The sequence below is a fragment of the Diadema antillarum genome, unplaced genomic scaffold (assembly GCF_040938485.1).
Source record: "Diadema antillarum isolate AM-2024a unplaced genomic scaffold, OU_Dant_1.0 seq00001660_RagTag, whole genome shotgun sequence".
Taxonomy (NCBI): Eukaryota; Metazoa; Echinodermata; class Echinoidea; order Diadematoida; family Diadematidae; genus Diadema; species Diadema antillarum.
The window spans coordinates 580,885-602,043 of NW_027272360.1; the positions used below are offsets into that span (position 1 = coordinate 580,885).

The window sequence follows — 21,159 nt, forward strand, 5'->3', positions numbered from 1 at the left end:
GTCTACCACATCTGATTTACTGTCAAGCATGTTTTATTCAATTTTTTTTTTTTTACTTTTCTTTCCATCCCATGAGACCTCCCTCTCTACAGAGTTTGATGGGTTCTGTAAGCTTCACAGTATTATATACATACAAATAAATCATGGCCTATATAAGAGATTTAAAAAAAAATGAAATGAAAAACCCTGCATACAAGAAAGTAATTGCATGTATGGCAGAAGCCCATCAAAGGTAGCACAACAGACTGCTTTATGAGAGATACGCATATCAAATATACTTTGGAATGTAAAAAAGATAAATTACCACAGGAATATTTAAACAGAGGAGCGGTAGAGCTTTGTTTCATGATTCAGCCAACACATCATTATTGAATACTGTGTGCTCTACTCTGCTCTAGGTAGATGTGTGTGACTGCCTCGCTTTAGACAATTTCTTGGAAATTATCTACATTATGCTGACGACAAAAACCAGCTGCAGGGAAAGCATAATTACTGACTTTGTTTGGTAAAACAAACACAGTAAAATTGGAATGCCTAAGTGTAAAATTTCTGTGTGCTCACAGACGCATGGAATGCTTGGGGCATTCCTGAACCTTGCTGAGCTGCAATGTATTAAAGGGGCATTCCAGACGATTTTCATAATTTTACATCATGTAGTACATAATTCGACAGCTCCATGCATAGATTTGTGGAATTTATTGCGGTCCTTGAGCAGAGAAACCAATGCTCTGAAAAAATCTTAAACAAATAACACTGAACAGTGTTGATGACATAGGAGCCTACATTGTAGCATATTTCAAAAATGTAGCGGTGTAATTTCATTACAATACTGCTTGCATATCAAGTTCACCTGTGTAGAATCTATGCATGCCTTCTTCTTTTGTTCTGCTTCCTTGAGCCCCACCTCATGCATTCTTATGGTGAGGCTGTCATGTCATCGTCCTTGTTAAGTGCAATTTGTTATAAATTTTGAAAATATTCTTATTCCTCATCCCAATCACTATAAATTCTGAAACTCTGTACTCTGAATAACGAATTTATAGTTGTTCAAATATAAAAGTCTGAAAATCATCCCGAGGTCTCCTTTAAAGTATTGCTTTGTATCACATGTACTCCTTTCATGGTGCATCAGTTATCAGCCTCTTTGCCATTCTTCTATGATGATGACATGTACACTTGTACCACATAGACTACATGTGGGTGATTATGAACACACATACAGCACTGTACAGGGGAAGCAACTTGACCCTTTCTACACTGTAATCTGGCATACCGAATTCCCAAAATGTGCACAAGAATGTTTATGTTTGTGGCGTGAAGTCATGCTTGTGTTATACTGACCAGAAAAATGACCTTGATTGAAAGTTACTATCAATATCTGTTCTTTTTCTGTATGAAAACTGTGCATATTTTTGTTTAATTTACCTTTTCCAATGTAGTGGTGCAATTGTTTCGCTATAAACTCATATGAAGACAAATGTAACGATCAAGGCTGAGCTCACTACATTTGACTTTCGCTCACCTCATTCGGGTGCTCTTATAGTATACCATAAGGAAAAGTTTTTATGAGCCTAGCGTCCTGCTCTATCCATATCTCACATCCGAACGATATATGGCATTGTTCAATGGCACATGCTACTGATAGTGGAAAGGGGATACATGTACCACTTGATTGCTTTCACACATTACCAACCTGTTCATTCTTTGTTAATGTGCAAAGGATTGATGTTCGGGGGCACTGGTCTCTCTCAGAGAATTGTGAAAGGAATTGGTTAAGTAGGATAAAACTCAAATGATGTACGACAGTATAAAATTCAGAGTCACCATGATTCAAGTTTGGGCTAAGCTCGAAGAGAATAAAACACACCGAGGAGATGCCATGTTTATACAATAAAAAAGTATGTAAGGTACTCAGAAATATGTTTTGTGTAGTTGACATGTGTAAAACATGGCCATCCATCTTGAGAACCCTTGGACATCACAGCCATCTCTGCACCAGAGACCCCACCATCTTCTGCAGCTCCAGGTTCGGTCTACTCCACAGCAGGATGGCCGCACCACCGGCCATGAGAGAGGCAAGCATGATGAGGCCACTGTTCACCAGCTGGAAGGAGGACAAAAGCAAAGTGTTTACCTTCAGCAGTGTGTCACTCTTCAGATCAAAGACTCTGTTTGCATGATTACAGACAAAGTAATATCGGAAGACTATAAGCTATCAATCATGGGCCCCCTTTCTTCAAGTGATTTGCAAAGTTGGTCTACTATATTTTCTCGTTCGGAACAACGTTCCAGGTTGATATCGCTTGCTGACTACAGGTAGTCACCTCTTATATCACGTGAACGACTAGGGGTCAGCATCATTCGCCCGCTTTTCTTGTAGGTAGGTGGCCACATCCCCGGGTTAGCACCCTGCACTTTGTGATGAACAAATGAAGTGGGATCTTGTATGTGCATGAGTTGTGACTCTCTCACACAAAGAACATCCACTTAATGTCCGATCCTTGAGAAAGAGTGTTTTGCCTCTTACTAGAGAGGACACTTAAATTACAAAATAATGTTGCCCTGAAAGACTACAGAATAAAACCCAGGTCATTAAGATAGGGAGGCAGATACCCTACTGACTGAGCCAAATCACCGCCCTATTTGCAACTTTGGTAACTTACTGAAAGCTTGACTACCAACATAAATGCTCGATACTGATTTAAGAGATAGCCTGAACATGGGGTCATTTCTCCTGACAGCTGCATGCCTGGATCACGAGTCGAGCATCACTTCTGACCTTGTCTTGCTTTCGCCACTTGTTGATGACGATGTGGTATCGGATGCGGCTGAAGGTTACCATGGAGTAGAGAGGAATGTACTTGGAAGGCAGCAGCCAGCTGAGCAGACGATCTACCTTCTTGCGGAAGAGGAACCAGCGAGAATTGACCAGTGCCCTCATCTATAAAGGTGACAGAAAAGCGTCGTACCAAATCAATGTTTGCTGCATTTGGAGTCGTACTGCAACTTTAAACCAAAACATACTTCTCGTATGCCAGCAGAACTGTTGATTATTGCTCTAAAATGTACACGCATGCATAAGAAATGTGTGAAATAACGCTGTAATAACACAATTTCAGCTAGGTAACGATGAAAATGCGAAATATTAGCCGAAAAGGTTTGCCGGAAGTCCACATCAATATCCATCGTTCTTTTGCGCTATTGTGAATTTACATACAGCTTGATGGAAAATATGATTGCAAGGGTATGATCGATCATCACAGTAAGTTTACCTTCCCACAATGCTAAACGCGGGGTTAACGACGTATAATTGACGTGTAATATGAGGAACCCACTAAAAAGCAAAGCTTGTAGGATGTGAGTTCCAAAAATATAACATAAAGGCTTTTAGTACAGTATATCAATGTCAAAAGTGACGCAACATGCAAAAATACAAAATATCGAGAATATTATAAAGTTTACGGAATGTACAAAGTATAGTATGATGTTTTTGATTAAACCTATGGTATAAATGCTAAGAAAAGTAGCAAGTTGATCAAACTACTGAAGTCATCCGAGCGAGGCATCGTTTGAGTATGCAGAAATTTTCAAATGATTACGGCAAAACAATTAAACATAGGATTTTAGAAAATTGGCTTTGAGATTTTGCTTAAAGGAACTTAAAGAACTTGATTGCAACCGAACCGAATCTAACTCATTCCAGAAAGAAGGTCCGGTCGATGTAATTGTTTTGAGGGCTAAAACTGTACGAACAAGGGAAAAATGATAGGATCCACTGTGTCTTGTAGGGTAAGTATGAATATCACTGTTTTTAACAAACATTGAGGAAAATATACTGGGAAGATCACCAGTATTCAACTTATACATAAAAATTCCAACATGATACATATACAAGTCAGAAATTTTTAACAGTTTACTTGAAACAAACAATTCATCAGTGTGATCAAAAAATTGTGCACGATTTATAATCCGCAAGGCCTTTTTCTGAATCAAAAATAACGAATCAATTTTAGTCTTAGAGCAATTCCCCCAGGCTAATATTCTGTAATTCAAGTAAGGTAATAATAAAGTTGTATAAAGAGAATGCAATATTGGCTTTGGGAGGAGATATTTCAGTTTGTGAATAACTCCAACATTCTTGCACAAAAATTTGCATAAATAATCAACATGTACCTTCCATGAAAGGTTACTGTCAATATAGATACCTAAAAATTTTGTTGAATCTATTTGGTTTAACTGTAAACCGTTCACTAAAACTAAACCTGGAGGAGATTTTATTGTGTTACTGAAAACCATATAATTGGTCTTATTTATGTTAAGCGACAATTTATTTGCCTGAATCCACTCAAATACCAGCTTAAGTTCATTATTCAAAGAATCGAGCAAAACATAAGGATCTGAGTGAGAATAAAAGAGACTTGTATCATCTGCGAACAGAAGAAAAGACAGCAGAGAGGATGACTTCCGGAAGTCATTGATATATAAAATGAATAAAAGAGGACCTAAGAGTTCATAGAATCTGTTCAAATTCTCAAATCTAAATTGCATCACACAAATTTGAAAGTTTGTTACTCGAACAGTAAAGACATTGCCAGTCCAGTATAAGGTACAGTGTTTGTGGGACAAAATTGACAAGATGCAGACTTTAAATTCTTGTGTTGTGCAATTCACTGTGTGGCTGGAGGTCCCTGTATATACATTGTGTAAGTTGCTGGTAGGAAGATCAAAATTATAGAAAAGAGCACACACACACACACACACACAAATATGCAATGTCATTAAGGGCAAAGCCAGTTTTATGACACCATGGGTTGCTCATCTTTCTAGCATGAGGCTGCCAATATGATTATTGTATGTCGGGATGTTGTGTCAGAATGGTCTCATATCAGCACATCGTACGTCGTATGAATATATATGGTGCATCATTGTGTAACCCATCGTAGATCACAAAAGGAAGAAGAATGCACGTAAAGTAGACTTTGGCAATGTAAGCTACACAGTTTTATACAGTGTAACTTTGGTTCTTTTATTTTCTAAAGTATTTTGGTGTACTATGGAAGTAGGGCAAATTATTTTATCTATTCAAAGCTTAGCATCTAATGAATTCAAATCTGCCAAACAGAAAAAAAAAAGAAATTCCCAACATTATTTGGCTTTTATGATGACATATCACATACAATAATTGTGTGTCTGAAAGTGCCATACATTAAATAGAGAGCGTACTTTTGTATGACAGTGTTTGGTTCTGTCTCACAAACTCACCTCGATATAATTGTACATCGCTAGATCACACATTGCTTGGGCATCCGGACCTCGGAACTTGGAAAAGTGGGGCAGGACCTTGGCTGTTAAGGGGAGACATAAGAGGTCAAAGGTCATTTTTAACTTGTTAATGTGCTCTGCACATCAAACTAGAATGTGCTGCTTGAAAAGGTGGTCTCTTATAGGTCAATGTGTAACGATCTTAACCCGTTGAGGACGAGTCCCGAGTATACTTGGACAAGCGTGTATGGGAAAAGTGTGTTCCGGCAAAAGTCAGCCTGTAATCAACGGGTTAATGTAAAAACAAAAAGAGTTGTAGAACATTTTATTAACAAGGATGCCTCATCTAATTTGCATCTGTGTTTTAACAACTAACATCACCTTTCCTGAAATCATATGACAATCCAGAATTTGGGAAGAGAGGTTTGTGGTAAGACCATGTGTATGAAGTCCTTGAAAGAACCTAGAAAGAGGGGAGTGCAAAGAGAAGTGGCACACAGAGTGTGTAAGGAAGGCAAATTGTGACAGTCGATGGTGACCTTTGAACTTGACCTCACATCACCCTTCACAGGAGTCACATTCAGGCAATATCTCTTGATTCATTTCTATCCTTCTTACCAGGTAATATTACTCACATGTTTGTAATTGAAGTTATAGCTCAAAGGAGCAACATTTCTACATGAAGTATGGTGACCACAGATTTTTACCTTGACCTATAATGATCATTCTCTTCTTTCATGGATCAAGACTTCCTGACGATTTCATGGGTGGGATCAGAGTCAATATTTTTGCATGTTTTTAAATTTGCGAACAGCACCGGACTCACGATTTGCAAAAGTAGAAACCTTGCCACAAATTTGGCATATACAGTTGTCCTCTCAGCAAGATACATCACAAAATATACTGAATGTAGGCAATGCCCGGCATATCTCAATCGTAAATGACCACACAATGTCATCAAACACAATGAAGGCAAAGTGACTGATATAAAATGGATGTATACTGTGGCAAACCCCAATGTTAGTTAAGGATGCAATAATCTTTGCACTTACTGAAGTTCCCATTAAACTGCTCCATTACCTCCTCGAAAACCAAGCAATCTTCAAATCCCTGCAAAAAATTAAAATGAAATAAAAATATTGATAATTATGTCTCAGAAGAACAGAAGAGTAACACTTAGCAAACAGAACAGAGTAATTGTTAAAATCAGATGTAAATATTAAAAAGAAAGTTTCGGAATTTTTATGATATAACTTCTGCAAATAAGATGACCTCATAACTCCTCTTGTTGTTTGCCAACAGAAATGTGAAATATTATCTTTATGCCACCACTTATACTCTAGATCACCAAGTTTCTGCCCGACAGTCAGTGCTGGTACTCATCCTTATAGCATGCAGTGGGTATTGTGTATTTGTTCACAAAATGCATATAATCTTTGAATTGCTTGCATCGAGTTGGATGAAATGCCTGTCTAATTATCAGGTACACGTTGCCTTATTTGCTGCTACTTTATGTCGATGTAGGGCGATTTGTCAATTAGTTGAAATAAAGGCAACTCAATGCAAGAATTTCATTGACTTGAATCCAAACATTCTGTTCAATAAAGAGATACACCTTTTCTCTCTGTCCAGAACTACAGAAACCTGTTCTTCCTTCATTGTACTTAATAAAAGTATGAAGGAGCATAAAATCTGTCTTGACTTACAATAAAAATCGTCTCCGGGACTGTCGGTAACAAAGTGTATGACTCCACAGGTAACAGGGTTCAAGGAAACACTCAAACTACAGTTATAAGCTGTAAATGGTGTACAGTATTACTCAATACGACCCATAAATCCACTTGTTCAGTGCAAGTGAGTCTCACAGGCATAAGATGAAATTATGTAGCACTAGCTCAGTATATGGCTTTAACAAAAAAAAAAAAAAATGTTTTCCAAAGGCACTTAAGCATTGCAGTCTAAGCACAATATGATGCACAGATGGCTTAATACACCATGGCACATAAGAGCTGGAGTCACTACTGTAGTGATTTCATGTTGTGACTTACACAATTCATGCCTTGTCCATAGAAAGGCACCATGGCATGGGCAGCATCTCCCATGATAACAGCCCTGTCCTTGTAGTGGTACGGCGAGCACTGTGCACATAGAGGGGAAAGGCAAGAAATGAAGCCAGATGAGCAGAGGCCAATGTGCAGCTTTCCAGCACTTGTTGCTCTGTCTTGGATGCCTTCAGACATCACTGAAGCTTCATCTATACATATAATGTGATGACTACCTGATTCTCACCAAAAATTTAACTTGTATTGATGCTGAAGACCTAATCAGGTCTTTCTGTGATTTTGTTGTTCTAACTGTTCTAATATTCTACAACAATCCTCTCTTTTTTGTTTCCAAAGCCTTGGACCTCAGTCTGTTGTACATGTTATGGCTCCTTTTGGTGAACATTGAAAATAAACACAAACAGTCATTTCACACTTTTTCTACAATTCGATGATTGGAGTTTTTAATAGTGAAGTCAATCAATGTGAATGGATAGAGTTCAGGAATATTCATTGCCAGTGTTCTAGAAGGTAAAAAAAAAAAAAAGAAAATCACTTTTTATGTAAGCTCATTGTTGTTTCAGAATTATTGTTTGAACTAGAAATGGCGCTATGGCGAATGGTATGCCTCCGCCATAATGCATGATTCTCCTAATAGGTCCAGATAGTACATGTGGACAATGTGTGATTACATTTTCACAAAATTGGCAAAATATTAAAACAACAAGTTTGTCACAAATGTGTTAAATATTCACCTTCCTTGACCTAGGTTTAATTGGATGAATAGGAGAGCATGTATTTGGGAGTTAAGGACTTTAACTTGACTTTGACCTATTCATATGTTTATGCATTGAGTTATTTTAAAGGTACAGAGAAAAAGTGCAATTTCTATATTGAATAGTAAATTGTTACCATTTTCATCCGGTCTTAGACCCTAAAATTCATAAAATAATCACTGTCAGGCAGAACATGCATTTGTAGTACGTTTCAAGACAACTTGAGCCACTTCCGAGATATGGAGGAAAAGCTTAGTTCAGCACTTTCACTTGATCTTTGACCTTTGAGGCAAAAACACACGAAAAAAAACTTTCCAAAGAATCTCTATTAGGTTATGCATGCATAAACCAAGTGTAAAAAAAAAAAAAAAAATCCTGCATAATTGTATAAACATGAAGGAAATAGTAAAATTTTGAAGCGTTTCCCTCGACCTTTGACCCCATGAACCCTAAATCTTCTAGATAATCACTGCCAGTCAGTACATGTATATATACTATGTTCCATGAAGATACCTTGAGCAATTTCCAAGGTACAGAGAAAAAAGGTGAAGTTTTAATATTTTTACTTGACCTTTGACCTCATGACCTAAACTTTCACCAGAGAATCTTAATTGGGTAATACATGTATACACTAAGTTTCAAGAAAATATCTTCAGGCTTTGCATAGATATGGTGGAAATAGTGAAATTTTATGTATTTGACCTTGACCTTTTGACCTTTGACCTCAAGCATGTGCACCCAAAAGCTGATAGGCACAACTTCACCCCCTAATACACATACATGCCAAGTATCATTAGGATACCTCAAAAGGTTTTGATAGTTACCCTGTCCACAAAATTCATTACGGACGGACGGACAGACGGAAGGACGGATGGAAGGACGGACAGACGGACGGACGGACAACCCGAAACATAATGCCTCTGGCACCACTTCGTGGCGGAGGCATAAAAAGTTGTAATAACTTCTCTGAATTCTTACATTCATAACTTTTTCTCAATAAAGTTTGCCATGTGATAAGACAGAGACCACATCAGCATTGTCAAAACAGAACAAGGAAAAGTAGAAATTATGCGGTGCGAAATATATGTCCCCGCCAGAAGTAGCATTTGGTAGCGAAATGTACAATATAGGTCAAAAATCAAGGTCAAAGAAGTCAAAGGTCAAAATTCTGTGTAAAAGTTTTGAAGCCCTCACATGGTGCCATCACATAAAGCAGTCGGAATCGAAATCGGGTTAATGGCGAAGGAGTAGCATTTTGTAGCAACATGTACAATATAGGTCAAAAATCAAGGTCAAAGGTCACAACTGAAATTCTGTGTAGAAGTTTCAAATCTCCTATGTAGTGCTATCATTACTCTCATATAAAGGAAACAGAATCAAAATTGGCCCATAAATGACAGAGAAGTAGCAAATTGAACATTTTGATCACACACGGACGCACACACATACACACGGACACACACACGGACACACGGACACACACATGTACCCAGCCCGTTTCATAGTCCCCTGCTCGAACTCGTTCGGCGGGGACAAAAAAGCACCACTAACAAAGATCAAATAATAACAATATCCAGACCTCTCAACCTTTCTAATTGCAAAATAGGGATGATTTGACTCAAAAGTAGGAAAGAAAGAGCAGTTCCTACAGGAGTGTGTAGTAGAATTCTCAAGAAAACTACGAAACTCCCATTGAAACAGGAGCTGGGAATGGTCAAAGTTCAGATTCTTTCCCCCATATTCAGAATGGCTGAGAGGTCTGAATGTCCCCCCACATTTCATCCCTGGACACCAGTCCTGACCACAAGACCTTGGATTCTCATACAACCATGTAGTCAAATGGTTGCTGATTGACCCTTAATACTACTATGGCAAAGGCCTGCCATACATTACCTTGATGGAGACTAGGGGCAAGGCCTTACTGCTGTTGAATGTGTCTTTGAGGTTCTGGACTCCGATCTTCTCTATGGAATCGGGGAAGTACTGCTCGAAGAATCTGATGACCCCTGCCTCGCCCGCTGCCGTGATCTTCTCGTACTCGTCGAATGGCATGAAGAGGGTGAGAGTGAAGGAGCCGTCGAGGTTCGGGAGGGCGATCATCATGAATGTGTTCCTTGGCCAGATGTGCAGGTGGTTGATCTCGATGTTATGCTGCAGCGAACCGTCACAGAGAGTGACAGTTAATGGGTGAATGGGGTCAAGGGCATGAATGATACAGGGGAATGTAACTGTCATACAGTTCATTCATATCCTCACTGACAAGAGTGGGGTAATCTCAGCTTGGTTTAACTACAAGTAGATAACTGTCCCCCCCTCCCCCAGATGTGTAGATTTTATATGGATACTATACATATGAAGAGTTTGTTCGCAAAAACCGATAAGTCCATTTTTGAAGATTTTGAAGTACGGTCTCTGGCATAAAGTACAAAATAATACCTCTTAAATGATTGGTCACTTCATATAAAGGTACATTTTTGAAGTTATGGTCAAAAGAAGCAAAAATTTTCTTATTATTCTCTCTTTTTTTCTTGACCTTTTATAGCAAATATCTCCATTTGGCAAATATGGACTTACCGGTTTTTGCAAACAAACTCTTCATATATTCATATGTACAGCTGTACATTCATACTCACATACCTTCGCACAAACACACATACACATGACAGGCAATAAATCATCCTGTGGTGTGACAAGACTTCAAATCTCAAAATCAACATTGCCAGAAGGGTGAAAAAAGTCTTTCATTCTTGATGCAGAATACTTTCATTTTTGCAATATTTTCATAACATAACGTCAATATTGACATCTAATACTGTACATAATCTGGTACTGTAAAATGAGGAATTTTCGTATGAATTTTAAATTCGCGAATTTCGCAAGCGCCAAATTCGTGAAATTAAAATGCACGCGAAAGCTTTTGTCTACACTACATGCATTGAATGCCAGTAGCAAATCGCGAAAATTTCATGCCACGAAAAAGGCTGTCAGCTCCAATTCGCGAAAATTTAAATCTGCGAATATATCATGTTTTACAGTATATTAATATGCTGTCATGACAACACATCTGCTTTTAATATGCTGGTTTAATGATACACATGCATTTCCTGGAACTAACCTCATTGGTCCCAGGTTTTGGGGGTAGGCAGAGTTCCATATAGCCATGTGGAATGTATTCTTGATTGTAATCTACCAGTGTCTTTCTCATCAGCTGTCGACGGACACACGAGTAGGCCCCATCGCAGCCAAAGATAAGGTCTGCCTGTGCCTTCACCTCCTGGCCATTTTTGCTGGAGAAGCAGACGGTTCATAAGGAAGAGAAGAGATAAGAATGACAAAAGCATTTATTAATATACAAATGATGCACAGGACAGAGTGGATCGGTGAGAATTGGATGTGCGAGTTTAACTTTGGAAATGTTCAAACCCATGGCGCAGCTACAGTAGTGGGTTTTAGACTGTTTCCAAAGTTAAACAAGAGCATTCAATTCTCACTCATCCACAAAATAAACCTGTGCATCATCCGTTTTATAAAATGGGCCCGTAAATTCACGAAATTCAACCTTTTTCCCCATCATGCGTCCGGTACACCTACAACACTATACAAGGTTTGAGCCATGCGTTTGGATTTTACCAGACGTATGGCCATGCATTCCGTTTTAGTTGACGCATGGCTATAAAGTGTAGTTTAGTAAAAATCAATACATGATAATTGACCAATCAAATTGCAGAGATTCTAAAGCCCATTTTAAGAATATAAAATAGCATACCATAGCATTGATTACAGAAAGGGTACAGAGTGTCAGTCTTTAGCTGCTAAGGACAGGATGCAAAAACATCAACAAAACATTTCTTGAAACTTTTACAATTGGCCCTTTCAGGATGTACAGTAAGCCAGGCTAACTAGTGTATCTGCCATAGGGTGACAGTGTCCATTGCTTTAAGGACCTTTAAAGTTCTCTAACAAAAGGGAAATCATCCACAGAAGTCACTTACATATGGGGGGGGGGGGGGGTACATTGTACAGCACATTGATCACAAAATGATACAAAGCTAATGCATGCAAGTACTACGTCATTTGCACAAACACACATGAAACTTTTCCAGATGAACATGCAGCAAAGTTTAACAGTTGCAGACAAGAACTAGCATCTACAATGTATATGCAAGCTGATGATGTGATCTAAACATTAATGATTTCTTGATTAATTTTTTGATTTTTCTTTTCTGTTAGAACGAATGAAATGCAAATAGCTACAACATTGAGTGTTTTTCCTTGTTACATAATACGTTGGCAGATCATTACATAATCCTTGATATGTGAAGTCTTTCCAAACTTTTGCTGCTGTGGACTGGATAAAAAAGGAAATGGTGATGCAAGATTAGACTCACTCTGTAAAGAACATCAGCCCATCATCGAGGTCCATCCGTGTCAGTTTGTGCTCAAAGTGCAAGGTCACATGATCCTGTTTCTCAGCAGCTGAAATGATGGACGAGGTATGGAATGACTTTAATTAGTGATACCGACTTCTTCTGAAAATTGAAATCCACAAGGCAGTACCTTACAGTACAATCTGTATTAATATTGAAAGGAGTCAACAATGTTGCTGTTTATGGTTGAAATGGAGATACATATTTCTGACTTTTTTGTGAGATAATATAAAAAGCATACAATTCTTAGAGGAATTCAAAGTGTATTTTCATGGAAATGGATTTTGAAACGGCTGAGATATTTAAAAACAATGAGGTCCTTATAAAAGGTGGGACCTATATGTACCCTTCATTAGGACCACTTTGTTTTACTTTGTTCTTGGATATCTTAGCCATTTCAAATCTGATTTTCATCAACTTTGAATTCCTCTCAAAATTGTATGCGTTTTAATCCCTCCAAAGTGGTTTCTAATTATTTTGCAAAAAGGTAAAATCTGAATCCCCTATCTAAACAAAACCTATACCATCCTTTTAACATCAGGTATCAAGCATGCAATGTTTCACTTTGCAATCAAGACTGTCGGAAGTACTGCAAACATCATAATGATTCGTTATGCACTCACAACAAACCACTGAGAACAAAATACTCACACATTGTGCCAACAGATCTATACAAAAGGCAAAATGGCTTTGCATGGATAGAATAAGCTGGTTCTACTTGCCATACTTTACTGATATATTACATCTTTGTACATGAAGGCAGCAGTAAATCTTATGACAAAATGTAAATCTGGTATTCAAGCTGTATGTGTGTACATACAGTTTGATATCTTTCATACCGTCTGGTACAAGGCCAAAGATAGTAAAAGAACAAACAAACAAACATACAAACACAAAACTCAGCCATCTATCTCTCATGACAATCAAATTCCTAAAATATTATCCCAACAAGCTCCTCTCAGACCTGGATCTGATTGTCTGTGTTTCTACGTTGGCGGACATCCACCGATCAGCAGTTTGAAATAAAGGAAGTGCTACATCATCCATGAAGGGTGCATACACCCATGCACTACTGGTTTTTAGTGCCTCCCGACACAGTTACTAGGTCTCCTACAATGGTCATGGTTCAAAAATTTGTCTGCGTTTCTACAGAAGAGACCAGTGAATTCCTCCTTTCGGCATGCGTACGGGAAAGGACATTATACTCGACACACCCATGCCCAATTTGTTAAGATTAATAATAGCATAAAACCCTTTGGGAGAGATAACGGCCCGGTAGAGGAACAATAGAAGTAGGTTGGGAAATTGAACTCTTTGCTCTGGAGAGCTGGGTGTGCCCACTGATCTATGTAGGAAGTATCTGGGTATCCCACAGGTCAATCCCTTTGAAGCCACTGTGCCACCATCTTACCTTGCACACATAGCTATACATTTTGTACAGAGTTCACAACATCGCATGATCTGGGAGATGATCTTTGCTGGAAAATGTATGCACATCTGCAGTGAGTGTTCATGAAAACATGGCAGCGCAGTGGCTTCAATTGTTTTTATAGTGTGAATGGACCAATTATATATCCAGATACTTCTTATTGAGATTAATGGGTGTGCTGTGCAGCCACTCTGTGGGCATTGCCATTTTGAGGAAGCAATATTTAACACGTGAAAACTCCAGGCAGTAATTTTTGCTGCAAATAATCATCTTCTCTTCCTTGCTAACTTGGTAGTTCTAAATATCATCCTGAATCCTATACTGCAGAAACATTAAATATACCTGGCTGAATTCATAAAGTCTGCAAAAAATTGAAAAAAAAATCGAGACAGAAAAATATATTTGAACCTTTAAAATGTGTTGCCAATGAAAGGATCAGCCATGAATCCGCCAAATTTAGCAGCTTTGATAATTTTGCATGACATCATCACCCCAACCCCTAATCCCATCTACACACTGTACAACAATGCTTTATGACCAAAAAGGGTTGAAAGGAATGACAAGCTTTTATTCTACCATGTGAAATACTAGTAATGAGTAGTAAATTCGATTTCTGAAACTAGATGGTTTAACCCTAAAAGGGCTGGGGTAGGGGGGCAGAATCCGCCCCCTCGACGTTTCACACCATAGAATTTACACAGGCGCTTAATTTTATACCTAGCAAACAAAATGCAATGGGAAAAAGATGATAATTAGATTTCTAACTCCCTCATATGAAACTACATATCACAGAAAGATGAATGATTGGTAATATGCAGAGCCCCTCAATGAAGTGCATTAACTGCTAGATGGTAACTCCTTTCTCTTAATACACAGGCTAATTATTTCGCAAGGTTTTTATTTTTGCAAATTTCATGAATAGGGTGCCATTTGGAAATTTAAAAACACATGAAAATATCAACTCTGGTCCAAACATGAATGTGACATGCATGCACACATTTCTCCATTCAGCGATTGTACTTCACAATTGTAAATTAAACCACTCTCGAAACTAACAGGAAGTACTGATTCACAAAAAATTGTAGACTCACTATTAAAATATATGGCGTATGCAGTATTCAATAAAAATTCCAGTTGCAAGCATTACTAATGATTGCAATGCCTAGTTTTGCATCAAATCTTATACTTTTATAGATATGTACAAACAAGTCTATATGATACGTAAAGATCACCACATACCTGTCAAAAGGAGCTCATTCAACTTTCTCCTATCAACAGATAGAATTGCCTGTTAATCAGTATAAAACATGAGGAAGGGGGGGGGGGGGCAGAAGATGGGGGGGGGGGGGGTGAGGAGAAAGAGGTGAAATTGAGATACAGAAGAGAAAACAACAACAACAATATGGTATTACCTATTATGTAACACTGTTATAGTAGTGTACATCATGGCATGATATTAGCCTCACAATATGTTGAGATTTACTAACTAAGGTATGTTTCTAACTAATCAGTATTCTTCATGACTTAGGACTTCAAATCTTTTTTCAAACTTACAAAGCAATGTGTACATCACAAATCACAAAGTAATTTGCCTCTACTCCTAAAATGAGAGTCAACAGTTTTAAGAAACAAATTCTAACTGTCATAAAAAGAAAATCTAACCCAGATTCTCTCGCCACATTCATAACTCATACCAAAACATTACATAGCTAACTTTCACTGTCAAAACAACAAATCAATACATGACAATGGGCTTTAAAACATAGTGATCTTTGGTACTAACAGTAATATGTCATAAAAAGAAAAGATTTTAAAAATGCAACCTAAAAAAAAAAAAAAATGAGAGATAATGTTCTGACCTCCCCCTTCTTTCCATAAGGTTGAGCATTCTTCTTTCCATCAACATCATGGATAAGACGAGAATACATTGGGATTCCAGATCTAACAACCTGTTGATGGAAAAAAAGAAGAAGACATTTTAGCATTTTCATTCAGTTTTTATGAGAGAACAAAAAAAAAACCAACATCATATATCATAAGGCATAGTAGTTGGCAACTCTGGTTAATGCAGCGTACAGCCACTTTGAGACAATTAACTTTTAGTTGATTGTTTGCTTGTGACTGTCCAACTGCCTGCAGCAGCTCACATTGGAACAGGGATCCACATTCTGATGGAAAGAAACAGTACACTTTTTGTACATAAAATTGTTGCAAGAAACTGAATAAAGCTCTACCAAATACTCACAAGGAAGTCACTAATTGCAATATCATAATCAGAAAAAAAATCTTCTAGAAGACTTTCATATATCATTTAAAGTTTTCCAAAGACCTCTTAGCAAGAATAAGTAACCTGAAAACTTGTCAATAAATCACTGCAAAGTATTGAAATTACTAAGCATACAAAACCAGTTTTATGACCATACAAAATAGAAATTCAGTCCAATTTTGAGTTGATTGTCACATATGAAGTTTAATTGAATAAAAATGATGATTGGCTTATAAGATTTGTCACTTTTGCTGAACTTTCACCACACTATTTGATTTCTAGAGTTAAATTCAATTCATCACAATGATTACGAACATTGAAAGAATTCCTTTTTCAAAGAAATTGAGTTACATTTGCATGACACATTTTGCTGGAGCATAAAGAAACCTTCACAAGAGTTACACTAACTGGATTGAATTTGGCACGGGAGGTGGGGGGGGGGGGGGGGAAGGGGAATGGGAATGGGAAGGAAAAGCGACAATAAATGTAGTTTCCTAACTACAACAATGGAACTGTAAACAGACCTCATCTTCGAGCCCAATGTGGCGCAATGCGGAGCGCCCCCTCACAGACAGGGCTAGGTTGATACTGCGGCCAACAACATGTTCTGCTAGCCGAATATCTGTGCACGTGTTGTTACAAAAAACAAAACAAGAAGAAAAGAGAACAATGGACATTTAAGGATGCACTCACAAATACACTTATGCACATGGAATTGCCACAAATATTTGTTGGTGAAGCCTTACACATTGGGCGAGGCCTTGTACTAAGAACAGTAACAAAGGGCTACATTGTACAGCAGGAAACAGAATTTGTCTCTTGAAAGTAGACTTTCATTCAGAGAGAGAGAGGGGAAAAAAAGATGGAAATATGCACACGTTTATATGAATCTTTCAGAATGCATTTAATAAACACACAAATTCTATCTATTTCCCATGAGGGATCCATGACTAACTAGCCAAATTTTATAGCAGATCCCTCAATATCCACAGTGATTATCTTGTACATATTACAGTTTAGAATTACATTTTGCATCCATTATTTGTAATTCATGAAAAGAATTCCCTATTATGTTTGTAATTTTTTCTTATGCAGATCGTGTTGTTATAAGTATGTAAAAATACATATTTTTTGTTCTGTTGTTTCTGATTGAATTGAAACAAATTCATATACATACACAGAGCAGCACATATTTCCATTTCTTCTAGCATACAGAAAGAGGACATGACTTACATTACAATCCTTGATTGTAACTATTTCAGAATAGATATTCAGATATTTCAGATGAATGTTATCAACCTTATTAAAAGTATGTAGTTATGAAGTTGACGAAGAGTGTATCTATAATGAAAGTGAAATATGGAGGAATTCTCTGTACACTCCCTTACTGTCATTTCACTAACATTGTGGCATCTAAGTTGTTGTAGCTTTCCTATTCACCAATGATGTCACATGGATTTAAAACCAAAACTTTGAGAATTCATTTAACTTCTGAATGACTGCTCAAATTTTCCTCAAACTTCAGAGATAGTTACGATAAATTTCTTGCATTCACTGAATTCACATGTGTGTACCCAATTTGACTGGAAAGTTGAGCCGGCTTGACAGTGAGAAAATAAGTTTACAATTCATCCTTGTAGAGATAACATAAGTATAAGTGTTTGCAATAGATATGGCTTGTGAATGTAAAGCTCTTTTTCAGCTTGACACATACACAATAATACAAAAATGCCCCCAGTTATATTACCATAACACTCTTCCATAGGAATCAGTCATGTATGATGTGTAACCACTCAGAACCTTCATTTGATAACTTGATCACAATAATGGAACAGTAGACTTACAGGTCTAGCGCTCATCTGCTGAACATTGCCTTTTCCTCCCTCCACCCCTGGAAACTATTCAAAAAGCCCCCGGTTTTCCACAAAAGAATAAAAAGATCACATATCACTAATATTGGCTGATTGTGATTAGAGACATTTGGGCCCCACCAGTTTTCAAGTTGAACTATGTTAAAAATTGAACACATGCCAGACTCTACATGGTGAACAATTGCAAGTCTTCACTCAAAATACGTGTAGGTCTCCCCCAAATGGCCCCTCCCTCCTCCCTTCAAAAGAAAAAAAAAGAAGAGAAAACAACAAACACAATATGCTGAACTGCGTTCAGACTCCAGTTTCTAGCAGTTCCATATAGTAAACAGGTTTATGGTAGAATGGCTTGCACCCAAAATTGGATATACAGCACACTCACCTTTTCTTGTTTCAAAGAGATCCACTGTATAGCCTCTCTGAGCCATATAGCATGCCTGCATTGCACCAACCTGGGTAAAGAAGAATATCATTCAAATGCTGAAATTTGATTTTGAAAAACAAAGCACTACACAAAAATGTAATTTGTGTCGTAGTGGATCCTCACATACAAAGGGCTGATTTTCAAGAGAAAGTGGAATATGCTGACAGACTTTATTGGACAAGAGGGTGGTTTCGATTCATTTGGCTGCATAATGCCAGGTCTGAAAGTACACAATACAAAGTACCGGGCAGTTTATTTTGTACTTTTCTTCTGTTTGGAAACACATAGCAAACTGTCAACCTTACTGCTTGTGGATTTGTCGCAATGCAAAGGAGGTCTAATACTTGTAACCAAATGTTGCGTTACGACTCTTGAAAAGATATCTGCTTCTCAAAAGACAGAGAGTCCTATTGAGCTGAAATATTTAAGAACACTTGCAAAAACAAGTTCTTAACCCGTCGATGACAGGCTGATATTGCGACAACATACATTTTTCATATGTATCCTTGCCCGAATATACTACTCAGGACTGATTTTTCAACGGGTTAAGATTGGGGTTCAACACAGTACGGGTACTGTATGGGGCAATTCTACAAAGTTATACAATTAGAAAATATTCTTTAATTCTAACAGGTTCGCCTTTATTCACATAAAATGCAGATGGTTTTGTTGATTTTATGTGAACATACATTTTGCAAGGGTTTTAACCTACATGTACAGTGTACACAGAGAATACTCTAGGTTTGATATGCAATTGGGGTATGAGCCTTACTTGTAACGTTTTGTTCAGAACTTTAAGGATCTGGAACCTAATACTGTATGCTTGGTTTAATATTGCTGTGATTTTATTTGGTGAATTCACAAGTTGACTGATGCCCCCAACATTAACATCTCATAGAAATATCTTCTCCCATGAGATGTAGACATGTATACTCCATCTAGGTGTCTACATATAGTCCAGATGAAGGGAACTCCTTCTCTCGCTCACATATATGATATAAGGATAGTAAGACTACTTCTTTCTCATGTGATCATATATTGCAAGATTGTCGTATGAACAAGTCCCGCCCCAAGTGGACAAATATCATACCTGCATTAACAAAATCACAATACACAATACACAATACACTCTACTCACATTTATAAACACAATTAACACATGTATACACATACATACATGGATGCACACTAAGTGTTTTTACGAAGTATTTTATGAAAGTTTGAAGTTTTCTGAGCATGTTGCACTGTGTTGTGTCACTGTGCATGCATTTTTTCCCTGTAAACCTACAACACCAAGTATCACGCCTCCGCCATGAGACTCTTGAGTTTCATGTCTCAGCGTCTCTTTTCACGCTCACAAGCCAAGCATCCACTTTTTCATGCCTCCAGGCCCAGCAAGGAAAAAAAAAAAAAGACTGCAAAAAATGAAAAATGCTTCGATCATGTAGACTATAAGAGTCCTGTGTTTGCAGTTTATTCTCAGACAATTAACCAGTCTTATAAAAATCATGAGATTTGGTGCATACACATGTACCGGCGCTAGTACCGGTCATGCAATTTCATTAACAAAACTGCCTCACAGGTATGCACTAAATCTCATGATTTCACATCCCACATAAAAAATCTCCCTCCCCTGGGAGGAGAGCCCTATTCTCCCACTCCTCTTGACTCAGTCAGCTCGGTTGCTTCACTCCCTCACAGCCACAGGGTCTCACTCATTTTGCACACCCAGCCACTTCACAAACTTGGCTTCTCTGTTCCTGGTCAAAAAGTGGCACAACTCCCAGGACTATCCCGAGCTAGACTACAACTGGACCCACCATTTCTACCAATACTTGATACTTGATAGGGTAGAATTCTCGGCTTCCGAATTCTCTGCCAAGTTCTAACGTTACCAGGGCCTGGGAGTGGGACCTCCCGATCCGTGGACCCTGGTTATAAAATAGTCAAGGCCTACAACTTGCCACTTCTAACAAAATCGTTCGGTAATAGGATACACTTCCATACATTGTAGCATGAAAATGATAATGTTTCTGCTTGTTGTACGATTGTAGCTAACAGTAACAGCTCGTAATCAGAATGATGTCCCTTACCAATCCACCGCCAACTATTGCGATGCGGGTGCTTTTGGGTCCATTTGAAGTCTCCATTATCACAGAAAGTCTGTCTATATTCTTGCAAGCGGACCCGATGGGATGGTAGATCTAGTACACTTCACCGGCTAAACAGAACAGTCAGTGAAAATACGGCGGGGATCCGAGATCGGGATCGGAGCAGCTTGCTATTTGCGGCAGAGATAGCGCTAGCTTCCTATTTGCGGTTTAGCATACGAACAGTACGGTACAATTGTACATGTGTTGTTATACAAGCAACTTGCGTAAGAGTACCGTGCATTCACATAACAGTACAGTTGTAGTCGGTCGCGCGGTCACAACAGCACGTTGCACGTTTCGCAGCTGTGAATCAGTGAGATGTTTTTTCACGTTGTGGCCTGGGAGGAGGGTAAGCACTATCTGGGCACCCGTCCCGCTTCATCATGAATATTCATCATCTACATGTATCCGTAATACCGTTAAAATACATATTTTTTTCATTTCCCGGCAGCGTTTTTACATTTCTCGGCAAAACTGAACATTTTTCCATCTCCCGGCGAGACGTTTTA

The 21,159-nt window shown here is 38.1% G+C and overlaps 1 protein-coding gene across 1 annotated transcript; it reads right to left on the bottom strand.

The window, feature by feature from the left end:
- Positions 1-1,847: 1,847 nt before the first annotated feature.
- Positions 1,848-20,801, bottom strand: LOC139711480 (kynurenine 3-monooxygenase-like). Its single transcript, XM_071623358.1, has 13 exons — positions 20,591-20,801; positions 18,456-18,525; positions 16,727-16,824; positions 15,796-15,885; positions 15,176-15,224; positions 12,469-12,556; positions 11,196-11,367; positions 9,974-10,231; positions 7,311-7,400; positions 6,315-6,372; positions 5,263-5,345; positions 2,780-2,941; positions 1,848-2,104 (listed from the first exon to the last, which is right to left on the bottom strand). Exons 1-13 carry the CDS (start codon positions 20,645-20,647, stop codon positions 1,979-1,981), a joined length of 1,401 nt encoding a protein of 466 aa, XP_071479459.1. The 5' UTR covers positions 20,648-20,801; the 3' UTR covers positions 1,848-1,978.
- Positions 20,802-21,159: the final 358 nt, after the last annotated feature.